This window comes from Mercenaria mercenaria, chromosome 13 (assembly GCF_021730395.1).
Source record: "Mercenaria mercenaria strain notata chromosome 13, MADL_Memer_1, whole genome shotgun sequence".
NCBI lineage: Eukaryota > Metazoa > Mollusca > Bivalvia > Venerida > Veneridae > Mercenaria > Mercenaria mercenaria.
In genome coordinates, this window is record NC_069373.1 from 12,450,270 (window position 1) to 12,472,012 (window position 21,743).

Below are 21,743 nucleotides of genomic sequence, written 5' to 3' on the forward strand. Positions count from 1 at the left end.
TGTAACCTGAAGCAGTATATTCTACATGAATTATTCATAATGTATTGAAATGTGAAATGAATTGAAATTCATTCAATAAACATCGATGTATAGGCGGCTAGTATTCATTGCTGAACTTGACCATATTTTGGACATTCTTTCAGATATGTCTGTATATTATGGAAGGATATTTACGTGGATTCATGATTTCGCGATGTACCCGATTCGCGAAAATTAAAACACCGCGAATAATACCGGATTTACAGTATTAAATACCTGCATTAAAAGCTTTAATTAAACCTGTAAACTTTCTGCCTGAAAACACTTTATTTTCAGTTTGATTACTTATCTCCTTCTCCATTAGTAGTTAAAATTCAAAGCTATATGTTTATAAAATTCTGTATTAAAAGAAGCTGTCTGGCATACTGCCAACTCTCTGATATTAAACTGTTTGGATAATACTAGTCACAGTGTGTACCTCTAATAATCATCCATGATGGTCCATTCATAAAGTCACAAGCAATTTGTTTGTTCTTTTAATCTTTAGCCTGCTGGTGACAAGTGATTCTGCCATTGCAACCAATGCAGATTAAGATCAGCCTGCACATTAGTGCAGGCTGATCATGGTCTGCACTGTCTGCTATTCAGTCAATAAGTTTTCAGTGAACACCCCTTTGAACAATGAGTGGTGCTCCCAAATTGAATGAACCCCTCCATTTTAGAAATTTAGCAGGGTAAAGGTTAATATCAGCATTACCTGTCTTCCAGACATGATTATTAACAGTCATGATTTAATGATGGAATAGAAATTTTTTCTTTTGCTTGGTTTTGTATAATGCATGGTATGTTTTGTCATTAACATCACTGGAAAATTGGACCTGATTTGGTTTATTACGTACCGGCCGTATCGCCAGTGTAATACTTTAAGAAGCATCTGTTGATTTGATCATGATTGATCAAGTCAGCAAACGCTTCAAAAATCAGACAAATATTTAATTTTTCCATACAGGTGGAGTACATCCAAAGTGCTTTAGATGATTCTCCAAAGTTAAACAAACAGAAAACATTTCAAGATCCCAAATTGAAGATCAGTTTTCCAACCACAACTTTTGAATTGGTCTTTGAGGTGGCACAGAGATGTACAAAGGAAAAGAAAAAGGACAGACCTAACATGGTGGAGGTAACAAGCTGTTTCTGTTACATGTTATATTAGAAATGCTAGTTATGTTCTTTTTACATTATCTTGTATTTTATATAAAGATTATTATATAATTTATTATTTTACTTTTTAGCTCACCTGAGCCAAAGGCTAATGGTGAGCTTTTGTGACCGCTCAATGTCTGTCGTGTGTTGTCCGTCCGTCATTATTTTCTAAAAAATCTTCTTCTTGAAAACCACTATGCAGAATTACACCAAACTTCACAGGAGTGATCCTTGGGTGGTCCCCTTTTAAAGTTGTTCAAAGAATTTAATTCCATGCAGAACTCTGGTTGCCATGGCAACCGAAATGAAAAACTTTAAAAATCTTCTTGGCCAAAAATGGCAAGGCGTAGAGCCTTGATATTTTGCGTGTAACATCTTCTTATGGTCCTCTATCAAGATTGTTCAAATTGTGCCCCTGGGGTGAAAAGAGGCCCCGCCCCGGGGGTCACAAGTTTTACATAGACTTATTTAGTAAAAAACTTTAAAGATCTTCTTGTCTAAAACCACAGGCCTAGGCCTTTGATATTTTGTATGTAGCATTGCCTTATGGTCCTCTACCAAAACTGTTCAAATTATGCCCTTTGGGTGAAAAGAGGCCCTGCCCCAGGGGGTTTCAAGTTTTACATAGACGTATATAGGAAATAAAACTTTAAAAATCTTCTTGCCTGAAACTGCAAGGCCTAGGCTTTTGATATTAAGTTTGTTGCCTTTCCTAGTGTTTCTCTACCAAAATTGTTTAAATTATGTCCTTAGGGTGAAAAGAGGCCCTGCCCTGGGGGTACCAAGTTTAACATAGACTTTCTATAGGGAAGAAAAAAAAAGATCTTCTTGTCTGAAAGTTCAAGGCCTATGCCTTTGATATTTGGTATGTAGCATTGCCTTGTGGATCTCTAACAAGTTGGTTCAAATTATGCCCCCGGGGTAAAAAGAAGCCCCGCCCTGGGGGGTCACTTGTTATAATTATGAGTTGTATAGGAAAAAATACTTCAAAAATTATCAGATCATATTTTCTAGACTGTTCAATTAAGATAACCTGATGACCCCAAGCGATTAGGGATCACTTGACTGTGACCTTGACCTACTGACCTACTTTCTTGTTTTTTAAGATACAGCCTTGAAATTTGGATGGCATGTACAGTTTTGCAAACTGATCTTAAAACTGACTTTCAGTTACCATGAATATGACCTACTGACCTAACTTCTTAATATTTTAGCATCAGTTTGCCATTTGAAACGTGGCTCATATTACTCAGGTGAGCATCATGACCCTCTTGTTTTCTGTGTTTTTCTTTGCTGGGCTGTAAGACCCACCAGTTGCAGCTTTAGATGTGGAGCCCCTCTGTGCATGATTCAAGATTCCTGAGATGGCTTCCCCACATAATTTACAAATAATTTTGTCTCTCCAAACATTTGGCAAGACATATTGTTGTTAATCAGGTCCCCCATAATAAATCAAAGCTGATCTTTCAAATGTTCTTGCCACAAATGATGATCATAATGTGATGATAGGCAGATTGCAACTTTCAGTCAGGTCAGTTCAAGGTCAAGGTCACAGTGAGATCAGAGGTCAAATAGGGATTTATTTGTTTCAGCCTGTTCTCATCCCATTGAAGTAAGATCATGCAGATGTCAGTTAGGGATTATTTTGCTCTCTGTCATTTTACCCAATGAGATTTTTATTTAACATTTTTCTTCTCTTCCATCACATTTTTGTGCAAGGCCAGAGGATAGGTAATAATTCTCCCTCCAAGTTAAAAGAAACCTCTTTGGGGTGACATGTGTTTTTTTGAAAGCAACCTCTATTTGCATCCCTGTTGAGGCAGGAATTAAGAACTGTTAGGGATCATTGACTTCAACTCAGTAACTATTCAAACTTCTCTGAGGCAAAAAGTAATGAAATGGTATGTTTTATGTCTCAGATAAATATGATATGCAGAGGTTAATATGCCCTTTATGTATTTGCAGGTGTTTGCAGAGATAGTTAAATGTGAAAATGATCACAGTGGTCCAGAATATCAGAATGTACAAGGTAATTTTATTTTTCATGTAATGAATTAATATTTATCAACAAATTCGACACTTGGAATTCTGATGTTTTATATATCTACTAACTTACCTGATTTTTTAAAAATTGTATGGGGTTATGCACCTGTCAATATTTTGCCCGTCCGGGGGGGGGGGGGGGGCTGACCCAGGGGAATTTGACATTTTAAAAAAATCCCCACCCCAGAGACAACCTTTTTTGTCTAAATCCCACCCTAGAGCCTGGTTGGTACATCAGATGTTTGTCAAATTCCCGCCTGTCGGGAATTGTCTTCTGTCTAAAGTCCCGTGTATGCCCGCCGCTCCCCCGGGCGGGCAAAATATTGACAGGTGCATTATGTTGTCACTTGATCAATGGGGTTGGTTGAGATTTTTGTTTGGGTCCACTTTCTTTGAAAGCTATAAAAGCTTTATCTTTGAAACTTTGCACACTTGTTTATCATCATTACATGAGTAATTAGGCCGAGAACAGTAACTGGCTCTTGCATTTTGTCAGAATTATGGCCTTTTTTAGCTCAACTATTTGAAGAAAAGGTAGAGCTATTGCATCCGCCCATTCGTCGGTGTCAGCATCCCCGCTTGTTAAGTTTTTGTATATATATATGGTATATCAGTAACAACTTTTGGGAATGGATTGAAGCTTTACATACTTGTTCACACTGTGATGAACTGACTTTCAGTGCACAGGTTCTATAGCTCTCTTTTGCTTCCTTATGAAATTATTCCTCTTTTTCGACTTAGAAATTGTTTTGTTAAGTTTTTGTATCCATGCTGATATCTCACTACCCACTAATAGGAATGGATTGTAACTTCACACACGAGCTGACATATATTGTACAGGTTACATGTTTTGTATCCTTACATAAATTGTAATAAAATTATCCCCCTTCTTTGAATTAGAAAATCTAGGTTGAAGTTTTGCATTCAAATAATTATTGCTCTCTCCATATTGAATTAAAACTTTAGAGATGTTATAGAGGTGAAAGATGCATGTGGGGAAAGAGTTTCAGAAAAAAGATTGTTAGCTTACTACTTGATCCCTTGCTTTTATGATGATAATAAAAAAATACATGTATGTATATATATTGTGATTACATGCTGTTTGTTGAATAAAATATTGTTTAAACTAAAGGTGCATGTCCCATAACTCTGAATTGTATTTTGGCAAAGTTATGCCCCTTTTTGGACTTGGGAAATGCAGGTTAAAGTTTTGCATGGAAATTGCTATCTCCAAAACAATTGCAGATACTTGAATGAAACTTCACACAAATCTTAGGTGCAATTGAACATGATCACACCATCAAGTCCCATAACTTATATGAATTTATACAATATACCTAATCTTGGATAGAAAATTTATTGGCAAACCTTTGCATAGTTCAGCATGCTGTTCAGAGACATTTCTTGTTATTAAAATCTTTGAGCCTTGCAATACAGTAAATGTTGTCTAAATTTTGACTTGACATGCCAGTTTGATATGTAGTGAATTTAAAATAGGTAATGAAAGTAATTCCCACATTTCAATGCCAAACTAAAGAAAAGGGAGAAACTCTCAAATTTAGATCAGAGTCTAATTTGAAACCTTTATAACATTTTTACTAATAGTCTGATATCTATTCTTACAGAAGCAGTAGAACACAAAGGCAAACAGATTGAAGCTGGATCCATACATGAGCACCATATGTCAGTGAAAAACCAGCCAAGCTACTCTCCTGGTCTCAAGGCTCCGCCTGATGTAAATCCCACTAAGGCAGTACCAACGAGTCCAATAGACTTGTTACCTAAAGACCAACCCTTACCAGTACCTTTCAGACTACAGCAAGAGTTAGACCGCCAGAAAGCTTTAGTAGAAGGACATGTTTATGTCAATACTGATCAGATGACTGCTCAGATGAAGACAACTTATTTGTCGGACCCGAAAAAACTGGAAAAACTTGAGAAATTTGATAAAGAAAACGTATCAGACTCGTCAGGTAAGGGTCAGTCAGTATTACATATTCCATTCAGACCCGGTCAGCCATTGGAAAATACTGAAGTAATTAGTGCATCAGAGAAAAATTGTTTGAATGATGACATATACGAGGTCGCTTCAGACCCAGAGAAGGAAATGAGGCCAGGAGCATCTGCAAAGTCACCAGTTGAAGCGCAGTACGTTAATGTTTCAGATGTTTCTTCAGAAACAGGTAAAAATGGGAGGAAGAATCCAAATGAGGAAAGCCAGGGCCCCGGGTCAGATAAAAGTATTGACTTTAGTAAAGAATTTGAAGAAATTTCTGACAAAGGGTGTAAAGGATACAGTTCTATGAACGGTATCTTTGATAAATTTCATCTTCTGGCTCAAGACGAGTGTCTGATTAATGTGCCTGAAGTAGATCAAGTGGATGACAATGAGGAATTTGATATTAAATTTGACTTCGAAGCTGATGACTCAGAAAGTAGCACAATAACAGAGTCAATTAACAATGACTTGGATTTGTGCAGTGCTGATTTTAATGATGATGCACTATTTGTCAGTGAGGGTCATGTGCATTATGTCAATGTTCAAGAGAAAGTGTCTAATGAAAACATTGATGCCAGCTTAGAAGAGCACCAGAAAAAACTGTCCATGTATCAGGGTATGACAAGGAATGATTCAGAGGAGCTTCATGAGAGATCTGCCCAGCAGGAAGAGTCAGACATGGCAGTTAAAAATTTACCAGGCCAAGGTCACTCTCAAAATGTTTTTGAAAATGGTATTGAAGTAGGTCATTATCAAAACTGTTTGAATCTGGGCAAAGGTCAAGGTTGTGAATCAAAACCCACAGATGGTGACTACAGTAATGTTTCTGCAGTGCATGGCAACCGGAACAGACCAGAAAGGGCAAGTGCTGGAAAAGTTGCTAACATTCAAGACTTTCTACAAAGAAGAGAACCAAGTGAAGGACATTGTGAGGAATATGTTTGAGGCAAGAATCTCATTGTAAGATTTGATTACTCAAAAAAATTTAAGTGCTAATGAGAGATCAACAACGAAATGATAGACATGTGTGAGGCAGCTTAAAGAAAAGGCGTGTTACCCTTGACAAAGACCAGTATTATTTGGGGAGAAAATGGAAGCGAAATGAGAAATGTTACAAGATATTACTTGGGATACTATGGAGGCATGACAAGTTTATTCTAAGTTATTGCATTTGGGTCTTAAACTGTCAGATAATAGAGCTTATCTTTGTGTCTTTGTAGCTGATGTATAGCTAGTATTAATTGGTTATAAGCTAGTCATCTCTCATACATTGTCCTTTTATTACATTTGATCAAACTATATCTCGGATTTGCCTATACTTGCTGGGAACCAGTAACCAGACAAATTTCCATATATTTCCTCCATTCTGTTTTTCCCAAAAGTATTTGACATATCTGAACCCACACTGCAAAACTTCAGCTCCTACAGCATTCCAAAGTGTAATCAGCATCACATAGTGATAAAAAAGAATAGGTTTCCTAGAGCATCCAATTGTAGTTTTCCACTTGAGGTAAACCAGTAGCTGGACAGACCAATATTTGATGATGATTTACTGTTAAATTTACTGTTAAAATTAACTTGACTTTCAAAAGTTGCTAAGAAAGCAAGGTAAGCTACCTCTCAATAAGTCAAATATCGTTTCATACGACTTCTTGGTAAGTCAGATATAGAATGAAATGAGTACAAAAATGGAAGCCCTGTATTTTTTTGTGATTAAACAGTGAAGTTAAAAGTATCCCTGGTCATCAACATAAATGGAATATGTATATTAATTCCTTCTTTCCCACTAGATGCCTTGAAAAGTTAAAATTATTGTGCATCATGCCCCACTGAGACTGAAAGTTTTTTTGTAAAAACAGGCTAAAAACTGCCTTAAATTTTAATGTAAATACAGGCTTATGAAACATAGTTTTTTTGTAGGCATGAAGAGCAAACATCTGAATGATCTTAATGAAACAATTCTATATAGATGGCACCTTAATAAAGTGGTTATTACATGATGTGTTTTTTCTATAGGTGATGCAGTGGGTAACGTGTGTCCGGATACTGTTTCCCAACTAAAAGGGAATCTTTATGTTTCCAATAGATCTATTTATTTCTTAAGTTTTGTGCATGTTTTTGTTCTGTGTTTTGTTGTTGGTTCTCAGTACCATATTTTCATAATTGACTTCTTCTGAGGGGTTTATACTGACTCAGTTCTGTTTTCATACAATTTAGGGGCATGAAAATGTTAACATCAAAGTTAAGACAATTTAAAAAATAAGTAAATAGTTTCATAAATCGTGCTGTGTCAGTATAACCCTGTTGACTTTGTAAATCTGTTTACTTCACATAGTTATATAGTCACTACATTTATGTAAAGTTCGATCACCAGTATGATCCCCCAAACACATCTCTTCCTTCCCCTGGTACAACTACCTACCCACAGTTAATTCTTTTGTACATTCTTTTCATATTCCTTTCTTTTCCTGTTGTCCTTCACCATATTGTTTCATAGTACAACCCACCCTGGATTACACACACCCATCTTCACTTCTTTATTGGTAGACATTTTTGAGTTGTAGAGTGTGCTGTTCTTCCAACAGTTCTTTTTGTAATATATTTCTAAGAAAAACTGATAGTGATTGAGTGCAAGCATGAAGGAAAGATATTTATTTAACACCAACAAGCTTCAGCTTACTTTGGCTGTTAAAATGTATACATGTACATATATATGTTGTAATAATAACAAATTGCTATCAGACTGCCACTTCTCACTGTACTTTTTATACGCCCGTCTCGGAAAGAGCGGGGCGTATTATGTGAACACCCATGGTGTGCGGGCGGGCGTTTGGCATCCAAAAGCATGTACACTCTTTAAGTGGAATAGTTTTCATCCGATCTTCATCAAACTTGCTGACAATGTTTGTGGTCATAATATCTAGAGCAAGTTTGATAACCAGCAAAATCGCCCTAGGCACTCTTGGATTATAGTCCTTGAATTACTCGAAATCTGCAAGTTTAGCCTTGTCCGCCCTCTATGTCGAACATTATTGATCCAACCTTCACCAGGCTTGATGACAATGTTTGTGGGCATAATATCTCGGCCAAGTTCGATAACCAGCCAAATAGCCCCAGGCACCCTGGAGTATGAACTTTGAATTACTCGAAAAACTGCGAATTAAGCCTTGTCTGCTCTCTAAGTCAAACATTTTTCATCCAATCTTCCCCAAATTTGCAGATAATGTTTGTGGGCATAATATATCAGCCAAGTTCCATTACCAGCCAAATCGCCCCAGGCTGTCTTGGAATATGGCCCTTGAATTACTCGAAATCTGCGAATTAGCCATGTCTGCTCTCTTAAGTCGAACAGTTTTCATCCAATCTTCACCAAACTTGCTGACAATTTTTGTGGGCATAATATCTCAGCCAGGTTCGATAACCAGCCAAGTCGCTCCAGGCACTCTTTGATTATGGCCCTTGAATAAGGCAACGTTCGATGACGGGCGTATTTTGTGACAGTCTGGCACCCTTGTTTATATTTATCGCATATTATTAAGATAAATTAAATAACATCATGTCCAGGTGATATTGATGATGAAAAGTCAGCGAGTAGCTTGTTATGCTTTCAGAGGATGTAAAATACATTTGATTGGCAGAAATTTGAACTTGCTACAGAAAAGCTGCACGTACAATTTAGAGATTTCTGCCTGTTATGTAGTTTTAGAGCTATATGCCAAGTTTCAGTAACTGCAATTTTTGCTTTATCTAAACAAATATAGCGCATGCTGTAAATTTAGCATTGCTTGAAAACTTGGAATGTTGGTGCACATGGCCAAAGTTATAAAACCAGGAACTCTTGTCACCAACTATGTAACTGACATGCTTTTATGCCACACTGATCAAAGTGTGCTCATGCATGTATACTCAGCATTTGCTATATATATATTTTGTATGTAAATAAATATTTCTTGTTTTTTTATGACAAGCATTTCAGTTTGTTTGTGAATGTTTGTACTTGACAATCATGCTGTTATTATAATATCTGTTAAGGATGATATATTTTCTTGACATGGAGCCAACTAAAATTATTAATGTTTTGTTATAATAGTTTTATTAACATTGTTAAGTGTTTTTTTTTCACTATTAAAGTCACTTCTTAAACTTCTTAAATTTCTGGATAAAACTAGGAAGAAAATGTCCTTAATTTATGTTACTAATTTCCCCATTAAAACTTTTACTAAAAAAAAAATTTATGTGTGTTTTATTAAGCAAATGTCAGTGCACATGATGTCACACAACTGAATTCAGCATCAGCTTAAATGGTAATATCTTAACCTTTACCCTGCTAAATTTCTATAACGGACTGGTCCATCATTCAATTTGGACACAACCATTTATCATTTGAAGGGGTGTTTACTGAAAAATTACTGACTGAATAGCGAACAGTGCAGACCATGATCAGACTGCACGGATGTGCAGGCTGATCTTGGTCTGCACTGGTCGCAAAGGCAGAATCACTTGCCGCCAGCAGGCTAAAGATTAATGAACAAATTGTACTTCTTCAAGATAAAGGTATGGTGGTATTTTATTCCAGATGTTTTTGCTATGTTTATGTTAGAGTTTATTGTTACTGTTATATTTTGTTGAATTCATAAGAGGTATCTTTTTAAGAATTTTTGAGTATTTAAAAGTATTACCAGTGTTGGCAGGCTTCTTGGTTAAGACAATGAGAAAAAAGCTGTGTTTTACATCTGTCAATATACCTGAGTAATAGAAGAACAAGACAAAAAACTCCCTGTACTTAGATTCAGTGTTGTTATATTTTCTGATCCTTTGGGATCATGGACTCCACTCAATATCAGTGTAAAAGGTGTCCACTTGAGCTGGTGCTAGTGGGTGTTAGGGTGTTGCACTTTCTTTTACCTCTCATGAAAAGACTGAATCAAACCAAGCCTGCTGTTATTTTACTTGGTTGCATTCTGTGCTTCAAAAGGATCTTCTTAAAGATTTTATTGTTCAGTTTGTATGTATAAAACATCATGCTGGTATGAATTAAGTAAACTATAAAAACTATTGAAAGATAAAAGCATCTGCAAGTATTTTGCATGAAATTCAATGAAACATGTTTTTCTTGTTCTTTTTGTTTCATTAACTCGCCCCGATCTCGGTGTTAGCATGAGCGTTAGCGTGAGCGTCACACAAATGTTAAAGTTTGCGTACCACCCGAAATATTTTCAAAGTCCATTGAGATATTGCTTTCATATTTTGCATACTTGTTTACCATCATGACCCCAGTCTGTAAAAAGGAGGAGGCAACTCTATCAAGCATTTTGACTGAATTATGGCCCCTTTTCAACTTAGAATATGCTTATTGTAATGTTGAAGTTTGCGTACCACCCCAAATATTTTCAAAGTCCATTGAGATATTGCTTTCATATTTTGCATACTTGTTTACCATCATGACCCCAGTCTGTAAACTGCAGCAGACATTTTGAAAGAAATGGCCCCTTTTCGACTTAGAATATGCTTATTGTAATGTTAAAGTTTTACTCATAGCTTATATTATACTATAAAGCATTGAGAATAGTCGACGGCGCTGTCCGCTGACAGCTCTTGTTTTATGGAATCTTGTCGATCTGAATTGTTTTCTGTCTTTAATAGAGATAAATATGCTTAGAATAAAAGATTTTTAGCATTTTCATGTACAGAGAGATATATTTGGACTTGTTCTTATTTAAAAAAAAAAAAGATAGAAGTTTTTTTTAAAATCTTCATTTTTCTCAAAATAAAAAGAATATAGATGAAAAAGACACTAAGTCTTGTCAGTTTACTTTGTACTGGATGAATTTGAAAGTTGACTATTTTTCCTAAAGTATATTATTGTCATTCATAGACTGTTCCTATAAAAAAGAAGTTTATGTCATTATGATTTGTTTCACTTTTTATTAGCTCACCTGTCACAAAGTGACAAGGTGAGCTTTTGTGATCGCGCGGCGTCCGTCGTCCGTCCGTGCGTCCGTAAACTTTTGCTTGTGACCACTCTAGAGGTCACATTTTTCATGGGATCTTTATGAAAGTTGGTCAGAATGTTCACCTTGATGATATCTAGGTCAAGTTCGAAACTGGGTCACGTGCCATCAAAAACTAGGTCAGTAGGTCTAAAAATAGAAAAACCTTGTGACCTCTCTAGAGGCCATATATTTCACAAGATCTTCATGAAAATTGGTCAGAATGTTCACCTTGATGATATCTAGGTCAAGTTCGAAACTGGGTCACGTGGGTCAAAAACTAGGTCAGTAGGTCTAAAAATAGAAAAACCTTGTGACCTCTCTAGAGGCCATATTTTTCATGAGATCTTCATGAATATTGTTTAGAATGTTCACCTTGATGATATCTAGGTCAAGTTCGAAACTGGGTCAGGTGGGTCAAAAACTAGGTCATTAGGTCTAAAAATAGAAAAACCTTTTGACCTCTCTAGAGGCCATATTTCTCAATGGATCTTAATGAAAATTGGTCAGAATGTTCACCTTGATGATATCTAGGTCAAGTTCGAAACTGGGTCACGGGGGGTAAAACTAGGTCAGTAGATCTAAAATAAGAAAAACCTTGTGACCTCTCTAGAGGCCATATTTTTCATGAGATCTTCATGAATATTGGTCAGAATGTTCACCTTAATGATATCTAGGTCAAGTTCAATACTGGGTCATGTTGGATCAAAAACTAGGTCAGTAGGTCTAAAAATAGAAAAACCTTGTGACCTCTCTAGAGGCCATATTTCTCAATGGATCTTCATGAAAATTGGTCAGAATGTTCACCTTGATGATATCTAGTCAAGTTCGAAACTGGGTCACATGCGGTCAAAAACTAGGTCAGTAGGTCTAAAAATAGAAAAAACCTTGTGACCTCTCTAGAGGCCATATTTTTCAATGGATCTTCAGGAAAATTGGTCAGAATGTTTACCTTGATGATATCTAGATCAAGTTCGAAACTGGGTCACGTGGGGTTAAAAACTAGGTCAGTAGATCTAAAAATAGAAAAACTTTGTGACCTCTCTAGAGGCCATATTTTTCATGAGATCTTCATGAATATTGGTCAGAATGTTCACCTTGATGATATCTAGGTCAGGTTCGAAACTGGGTCACGTGGGGTCAAAAACTAGGTCAGTAGGTCTAAAAATAGAAAAACCTTGTGACCTCTCTAGAGGCCATATTTCTCAATGGATCTTCATGAAAACTGGTGGGAATATTCAGCTTGATGATATCTAGGTCAGGTTCGTAACTGGGTCATGTGCCGTCAAAAACTAGGTCAGTAGGTCGAAAAATAGAAAAACCTTGTGACCTCTCTAGAGGCCATATTTTTCATGAGATCTTCTTGAAAATTGGTGAGAATGTTCACCTTGATGATATCTAGGTCAAGTTTAAAAGTGGGTCACGTGCCTTCAAAAACTAGGTCATTAGGTCAAATAATAGAAAAAGCTTGTGACCTCTCTAGAGGCCATATTTTTCAATGGATCTTCATGAAAATTGGTCAGAATTTTTTATCTTGATGATATCTAGGTCACATGTGCTCAAAAACTAGGTCACTATGTCAAATAATAGAAATAACGACGTCATACTCAGTTCAACACTGGGTCTTGTGGGGATAGGTGAGCGATTCAGGACCATCATGGTCCTCTTGTTTTTAATATTGGTTTATTTAATAACTTCTGTTACTTTGTGTGTCCCCAAAAATTGTTTGTTGGGACACTACGAATTGCCCTTGTCTGTCCATTTGCCTCCCATCCATCCATCTCAATTTGTGATGTGCATATCTCAAAAAGTTTTTGACCCAGAGTCATTAAACCTCACATGATTGTTATTCAGTATGCACCTGGTGTTTTCATTTGTATCTCACTCAGCCAGACTCGATATTTTTAAGCATCAGGGGTTTTGTTAAAGATTTCATTCAACCAGACCATAGTTTTGTCTCTTGACTTAGTCAAATATATATGCATAAAAGACATACAAGATTGTGTCGCATGTTTGTAACAAAGTATTTTAGTCATAAAACATTAGGGGATTATTATATAGCATGTGAAGTTGTGCACCTTGTGTTCTGTTTGGGATCTCACTTAGCCAGACCAGAGTTATGGTCCTTGACTTTGTGAAAAATACACATAAAGTGCTTAAATGTATTTTAGAAAATATTTCACCTAGAGTCATGATACCATAAAGAAATATTCAGCATGTGAATTTGTGCATTGAGTTTGTTTTGGATTTTAATCTGCAAGACCAGAGTTATGGCCCTTGACTAAGTCTAAAATTTACATTAAGGGCATAACATTTTGTGTCCCATGTAGCTCAAAATGTATTTGATCTTGAGGCATAAAACACTAGAGGAATTGATATATAGCATGTGAGGTTGTGCACCTGGTGTTCTTTTTGGGCTTTCACTCGGCTGGAATAGAGTTAGATCTATATGGTTATTGCCTTTGAAAAATATATTATTGCAGAAAGTTCTATAAAAGTGTGTGTTGCATTGATCAAAAAAATCACCTAGAGTCATGAAACCATGTACAGTAGCAGGAAGTTGCACCGCCTGTGTCCTATGGATTTTCACAGAAATAAAGGTCTGTTAAAAAATGTATACCATTGGATAGGTTGTGGAAAATTCAGTATACTAAATGTGTAATTATAACTCTCACCTGCATTTTGTCAGAATTATGGCCCTTTTTGTGCTTAGAAAATCTAAACTATAACTCTTTTCTTGCATATTGTCCAGCACTTGCAGAGAGTGATGGCACCTGCAGGTGGTGATTTTGTTAAAGACTATACTGAAGGGTTTTCATTTACAAATGCAATCATTTAAACAACAATTAAATGAATGCAGAACTAAAGAACAGTATCTCTGTCACAAGTCCATGCATAATTAGTTTCCCCGTTTGTATACTTCTAGAACAAGCTTCTTGTATCTGATGGTTTGACAAAACACCATTGGGGAGCATCCACTAGTTCCATTGACTTTCTTCTTTCTCCTTAGATGAATGTTTGTTCTATAGCATTGTTTCAATAACAGTGGTAGGTGAACTGGGTATGAAGTGGTAGTCAGCTCAGTAACAGTGGTAGGTGAACTGGGTATGAAGTGGTAGTCAGCTCAGTAACAGTGGTAGGTGAACTGGGTATGAAGTGGTAGTCAGCTCAGTAACAGTGGTAGGTGAACTGGGTATGAAGTGGTAGTCCGCTCAGTAACAGTGGTAGGTGAACTGAGTATGAAGTGGTAGTCCGCTCAGTAACAGTGGTAGGTGAACTGGGTATGAAGTGGTAGTCAGCTCTCTGAGCAGAAAGCCTTGGTCAGAAATTAAATGTTCCTTTACCATATGAGCCATGACTGCCAGAGGAAAGGACCAGTAACCTAAGTTCAATTTATGGTGGTATACTATATACAGAAACTTTTTAAAAACTCTTTGCAAAATAAAAGCAAAGAGATCATACAACCTAAAAATTAACCATGGAAAAATGATGTGGCAGTCATGGTTCTCTTTGTATATTTCTCATTGAATATGTTTAAAAATTTTGAAAAAAAAATGCATTTAGTCATATAATGTCTCAATAAATGTATATAAATGCATTGCAGTCTTTTTTAATTAATCATTTATTAAGATTTTCGCAGATAAAATATATATGAATATTGCAGCAGACAAGTATAAGTTCTTTTACAATAGAAGAATCTTTAAAACAGAAGACCCCTTACATGGTATAATACGAACTAGAACTTCAACAGAAAATACAGACGTAAATTAAAAAAACACAGAAATAAACTAACTGGCAGTTGTCAATATTGACTGTAAAACTGCACGGTATAATACAAACTAGTAATTCTAAAGAAAACACAGACATGAAAAATGTAAAAGACATATGAGGTCAACAAACAAACTGGCAGTAGTCAGTATTGACAGTAAAACTGTATAAAACTTCACTGATTACATTATATTTCCTGATTTAAAGTAAGGACGTTTACAAAATAAAATAATCACGGAAGATATAGAGTCTAACATTTTTTTTTTTTTTGCAAAATGCGTTTCTATGCTTTCTGTATTCTAATGTTGTAAAAACAGTATCCCATCACTTCAAAGCATGGTCTGCAGAACGCATTTAGGCAAGTGTTGAAGAGTCTTCGTATACAGCCGAGTTCTATCGCATAGGCTTTCATGTACGGCTCACAGCACCAGATAGCGCAGAATGACAGCAACGCAAAGTAGATTCCCCAACAAATTGCCAGAGGCAAACCGCATATCAGTGACGTAATTCTGTAGCACCACAACTTCACATTCGTGAACAGCTGTAATGAATAGCAAAATACACTGCTGATGTAAAAATATAAGGAATATATAAGTATGTCCGTGTGCATGAAAGACATTTTAACTGGTTTCAAGAAAACGAAAAATTAGGCGATGATTAATTATTCTTTCGGCTTATGACGTCTTGAGACATTGGCCGTACCCGTCCGCCTTTTTGGCAAGTACTGTGCTCCGTAACTACAAAAAATAATTCTATATAATCAAAGGAGGATATGTTACTTTCAAACTAAATTTTCCCGAGAAATAAACGAGAATTAAAATCACGCGTGAAATTGCGGGATTGCTGCAAACTTTCTGCACGTACCTAATTTGAATCATAGACACGCACACGGTTCATATATATATATATATATATATATATATATATATATATATATATATATATATATATATATATATATAAAAGATTACTTTTTTTCTTATTTGACTATCATTCAAAACAATTAGCAACACCGATAGATGACTGTATGAAAACCAACCTTGAATGCCAATTTCCAAATAAAGTCAAAGGAAAAGACTGTTTCATCGGGTTCTCCAAACACGTCGTGGAATTGTATCTGTGCAAGACAGGAAACAAGATTATATTATCACAATGGTCAAAATCACCTGTTAAAAACTACAAGACAGTGCTCTTGCCTGTGGCCTTGGCACTAGCGGCATACACCTGATGCAAAAGACACACCTTTTTATGATGCTTACCAATTATTGTAATGTTTTCTTCGCCTTTTTTATTGGACAGACAGACGTCCTATTTTTGGTTGTCTGGACAAATATTTTTCAGTATTTCGGCCACAAATACTAACTTTCAAGAAGACTAAAAAGAAAAGTTAGAAATTGGAAATAAACTACTAGAAATCTTATTAAATGAAACGCTATACTAATAACCTGTGGGTTCGTTCTTTGTTACATAGGGATTCAATTAAATATTACAAATATCAACAACTCTACTATGAATTATGCAAAAACTACGAGATTTTAAAGAAAAAGTTTAAACGTCCATAACGACAACCCAGACACCTGTACGTGATTTCTATTTATGTTAGTAAAATTGATTAGAAATTAATATAAACGAGGTAAGCAAGTGGTATACCCATTTCGTTACGGGTGGTCTCCAAATAAATCAGCTCTCTTGGATGCGCAAGCTTGAACTAACTAGTATCCTCCTGTTGAGGTGAACTGAACAGCTGGGTATTATGAATGTCTACATTAAATACTAAAATTACTTTTGAAACCATTTATAAGGTTTAATACTTTCAAAAGCTTACATTTTTGCAGTAACATTGGAATTATGGACTTACCCATGAAAAGTTCACAAATACAGATTACGAATTTTCATGCCCCAAATAAATTCCCAGTACTAGATTTGTGAAGCATTTAACCTTTAGCCTGCTGGCGGCTATTCAGTTAGTAAATTTTCAATTAACATCCACCCCTAGGAATAATAAATGGTATTACCCGAATTGAATGATGGACCAGTCCATTTTAGAAATTTAGCATGGTAAGGGTTAAATGTCTAAAAAAAGATATGCTATCCTTTTTAATGAAATGACTATTACCTTTTCTTTATTTCCTTATTCATTCATTCATTCATTCATTCATTCATTCATTCATTTATTTATTTATTTATTTATTTATTTATTTATTTATTTATTTTGAGATCAACTGACCGGAAATCAAGAATCGAAGTGAGCTTGCCACCTATTAGTAATTTAATAAATATGACCACTGGCAATGTCTGTAGTCTGTAGTATTATACAGTGTTAATTTACAATTTTATTTATAGTCGCCATCGGTAGCCCACGTTGACTCCTTCTCCAGAAGACAGGAGGTCCCATAACTCTACTTTGCATTTTTACAAAAGTATGCCCCCTTTTCGACTTAGAAGTTTTTGCTCAAGTTTTTGTATGTAAGCTGGAATTTCAGTACCCACTATTGGGAATGGATTAAAACATCACACACTTGTTTACTGTGGTGATCTGACATGCATTGCACAGGTTACATAACTCTACTTTGCATTTTTACAAAGTTATGCCCCATTTTCGACTTAGCAGTTTTTGGTTAAGATGGTATCTCAGTACCCACTAATGGGAATGGATTGAATCTTCACACAATTGTCTATTGTCATGAGCTGATATGCATTGTACAGGTTCCATAACCCTGGTTTTGCAATTTTACAAAATCATGCCCCTTTTTTGAATTTAATTAATATTCATTCAATTGACAAGGCTGTTGAATAGTCGAGCGTTGCTGTCCTCTGACAGCTCTTGTTTATATAGGGATAGTACAGCTTCCGGTGGATAAAAGTTTTATTGACACGTAAATTTTTACCTGAAACGAATATAGTGATAAATCGGATACATTATGGGTCATATATCTAGCTAGCGAAAATAATTAATGAGCCGTGCCATGAGAAAACCAACATAGTGGGTTTGTGACCAGCATGGATCCAGACCAGCCTGCGCATCAGCGCAGTCTGGTCAGGATCCACGCTGTTCGCCTTCAAAGCCTATTGCAATTGGAGAAATCGTTAGCGAACAGCATGGATCCTGACCAGACTGCGCGGATGCGGTCGCAAACGCACTATGTTGGTTTTCTCATGGCACGGCTCATTTAACTGTGAAAAACGATGTTGTATTATTATTACTTTCTTTACGAGTACGCTCGTTAAATATCTTGTTACAATATGGTATTTCACAATAATTTTCTTTTTTATTTTGAAAGACCCTGATTACAACAATCACAATATTTCTCGCCATTCAACATCAGAGAAAAATGCGGCAATAGAAAGAAACTAATGACCATATATCTTTCTACCAAGGGTGTCTATACTTTATTTTTTAAACGGGGGTGTTTATCCACTGCGCGTATAAATTAACAAAACTGAACATGGTTGGTACATTTTATTCATCCCAAAAACATTGCAACACGTTTACTGGATTCGAGTACAAATAAATTTTGTATCTAATATGTCTTAAATTATAAGAGTGAACCATTTTTTAAATCTTCATTCAAAGAAGAAAAGTGTTTGATAATTATTACATTAATGTTGGAACATTTCCAAACCGAAAATCCGTTACAGTCACGGAACTTGATTTCTTCAACTCCTTTTATAGATCCTTAAATAATTGTAAGAATAACCCATAAATACCAGTCACTATGATAGCGATTATTAGAACAACAAAATTACCCAGTTAAATGCTTAATTTAACAGTTTCTACGACTGATATCTTGAACAACAAGGGCAACTTAAGGTCGTTGCCAAATGCATTTAAGTACCTTATATCCAATATACACACAGAAGTGCTAGTGTCTATAAGCTCTTCAAAGACTGCATACGACTGCACACTTATTTAGTACAATATACTGTTGAAATACATACGAGTAACACGGGACAGACTAAACGTACCATTTATTGCCAATACTAGTAGCAAGGGACAGACTAAACGTACCATTTATTGCCAATACGAGTAGCAAGGGACAGACTAAACGTACCATTTATTGCCATTTACACGGGTGGTAAACGCGCAATCCAATTCCCACTGGGAATACGCTAAAAATGGGTTGCGCGACTTCCGGTGTTGCGCATCAGTATATACAAAATCGAGGTAGGTGGGTTTTTGTTTTTGTAAACAATGACACATTTAAAAGTGCTTTCCAAAAAAAGCAAAATGCTATTCGACACAAAAATGAATAAAGATCATATGTGTGAAATACTAACTTATTAATTTAAGAATCAGCTCTGTTATCACGAAAACTCTGCTGGCTCGTGCTGTCAAAAAAACATGGAATCATGAAAAATGCAAATTTTCTAACTCTTGTGCCTTCTTTCTGGAAATGTGACGATTCTAATGATCAAACGCGTGTAAAACATACACTTGAATTAACGTTTGCTTTTGGGGGAAAGATTGGCAATAAATAATCGGGAATGGGGTTGCGCCCCGGGAAGGAGTTGCGCGTATACATTATATACATTATGATGTATACGAGCAACTCCATTCCCGGTGCGCAACCCTATTCCCGATGATTTTTTGTCTATTATGTCCCCGTAAGCAGAATTTGAAGCAAATGTTTTTGATATTCATTACTTTATATCAGTTGAGTTATCATAAAAAGCATCAGATGTCCTCAGATTAGGCAAATGAGGTCAGAAACTTCCATTTTTGTTGATTTCATACTATTTCACGCTTCGTGTGGCCCGAGTTTTTGTGATAATAGAGCCGAATCGTAAATTACAAACCAGATATTTCACATATATGATGTATTATCATATTTGTGTCGAATAGCATTTTGCTTTTTTCAAGAAAATTTATTCTTGTCTCATACTAAGCAAAATCATAACTTCACATACCGCAATTTCGTCATTTTTTACGCGCAACACCAACACCGGACGTTGCGCAACCCATTTTAAGCGTATTCCCGGCGGGAATTGGATTGCGCGTTTACCACCCGTGAATTAGTAAAGTAATGAGCATCTTAGTACAAATTGTGTCACTTAAATGTTTCGTCTTCTCTATCACTATCACATTTTTCGTATTAAAATATTAAAACATTTAACAGAATATATCTGTATTTACCTTAACGTGATCATGTAAATGTTCGGGATCTCGGTGCTGCAGGTCTAATTCTTCTCCTTTCGTAACGTCTGCAGTGGTCACCTTCTCCTCGCCCACTGTTAACTTTATCTCACCGCCATTGTTTTCTGCTGCCATTTCCACCCGAAAAACTTCTGTATTTTGCTCGAAATTATTAAGAGAAGCAATTCAATCCTTGAAGCTAAATAAACCCCACGCACTTGGCTCTTAAAATTGTCCGGGTTTAAAAATATTTTACTAAGTTACACACCTCTAGCATCACGGATCGGTAATTCTAGTATACTAAATGTTAAAATGTCATTGATAAAAATGAAAATATTACCTTTCACATTCCATCCTATACCGTAAAAACGTAATTGTTATGGTATTCGGGGTATTATAATAACTCCTTTCGTATATGAAAATGTCTGAACGGGTAATTTTTAATTGAATGGGATATATTATATGAGCCGCGCCATGAGAAAACCAACATAGTGGGTTTGCGACCAGCATGGATCCAGATCATCCGCGCAGTCTGGTCAGGATCCATGCTGTTCGCTAACAGTTTCTCCAATTCCAATAGGCTTTAAAAGCGAACAGCATGGATCCTGACCAGACTGCGCGGATGCGCAGGCTGGTCTGGATCCATGCTGGTCGCAAACCCACTATGTTGGTTTTTACATGGCGCGGCTTATATACATATACGTATGCTGATGCACGCCTTTATTTGTTAAAGATATTTGAACAACTTGATACATATGATGAGAACACACCTCATTTCACTATTACAAGCATCTTTTAGCGTTAAACACGGGTGATAAACGCACAATCCAGTTCCCGCTGGGAATACGTTGCACATCAGTACATACAATATCGAGGTAGGAGGGTTTTTGTTTTTGTAAATAATGACACATTTACGAATGTTTTCGAAAAAAGCAAAATGCTATTCGACACAAAAATGAATTAAGATCACATGTGTTAAATACCAGCTTATTAATTTAAGAATCAGCCCTGTTATCACGAAAATTCTGCTGGCTCGAACTGTCAAAAAAGTATGGAATCATGAAAAATGCAAATTTTCTACCTCTTGTGCCTTCTTTCTGGAACTGTGACGCTTCTATTGATCAAATACGTGTAGAACAGTCATGAATATTACATACACTTGAATAAAATGTTGCTTCTGGGGGAAAGATTGGTAAAAAGACAATCGGGAATGGGGTTGCGCCCCGGGAAGGAGTTGCGCGTATACATTATGTAATCAAATAGTCCTTTTTACATTCCAATAGTTTTTACAATGTCCTCGTTTCCTGCTGATGTTATTTTTATTTATTTAGTTTTTGGCAAGAAAGCTCCTTTGTAGCCAGTGTCCTTAGCAGTGCACGGCCAACACAATGCTGAAAGTACACATAAACATCATCCATTGGAATGTTTGCAGAACGATACAGTCAAGGTAGACACAAAGTATTGGCTGTTCATGCTAAGGTTAAAACACATGTATCATGTGCCTTAAGGACTTCGAATGTTCTTAATCGGCATTAGAGCGGGAAACATGATGTTGGCTTTTTGGGTTTAGTACCGTTTTCAACTGTGTTTCAGTTACGTTTGGATGGGCAGTTAACCTAGCCAGAGA

At 36.1% G+C, this 21,743-nt stretch overlaps 2 protein-coding genes across 5 annotated transcripts in view; one reads left to right on the forward strand and one right to left on the reverse strand.

The window, feature by feature from the left end:
- The window catches only part of LOC123530515 (uncharacterized), a 41,732-nt gene extending 31,720 nt beyond the window's left edge, over positions 1 to 10,012 (forward strand). For all 4 annotated transcript variants that reach the window (XM_053521188.1, XM_053521189.1, XM_053521186.1 and 1 more), the window contains exons 11-13: positions 989 to 1,159; positions 3,148 to 3,211; positions 4,851 to 10,012. In XM_053521188.1, coding sequence (XP_053377163.1) covers positions 989 to 1,159; positions 3,148 to 3,211; positions 4,851 to 6,169 — 1,554 coding nt within the window. In that variant the 3' untranslated portion in view covers positions 6,170 to 10,012. The remainder of the gene's footprint in view (positions 1 to 988; positions 1,160 to 3,147; positions 3,212 to 4,850) is intronic.
- A 4,811-nt stretch (positions 10,013 to 14,823) lies between these two features.
- LOC123529812 (caveolin-1-like) lies at positions 14,824 to 20,589 on the reverse strand. Its single transcript, XM_045310343.2, has 3 exons — positions 20,117 to 20,589; positions 16,022 to 16,099; positions 14,824 to 15,523 (listed from the first exon to the last, which is right to left on the reverse strand). Exons 1-3 carry the CDS (start codon positions 20,249 to 20,251, stop codon positions 15,266 to 15,268), a joined length of 471 nt encoding a protein of 156 aa, XP_045166278.2. The 5' UTR covers positions 20,252 to 20,589; the 3' UTR covers positions 14,824 to 15,265.
- Positions 20,590 to 21,743: the final 1,154 nt, after the last annotated feature.

Excerpts from the sequence above, each read along its gene's own strand:
- LOC123529812 (XM_045310343.2), bottom strand. The coding sequence starts at position 20,251 with ATGGCAGCAGAAAACAATGGCGGTGAGATAAAGTTAACAGTGGGCGAG. Across the intron at positions 16,100-20,116 it reads ATTTACATGATCACGTTAAG|ATACAATTCCACGACGTGTT; the intron begins GTAAATACAGAT and ends TGTCTTGCACAG. Across the intron at positions 15,524-16,021 it reads TTTGGAAATTGGCATTCAAG|CTGTTCACGAATGTGAAGTT; the intron begins GTTGGTTTTCAT and ends TATTCATTACAG.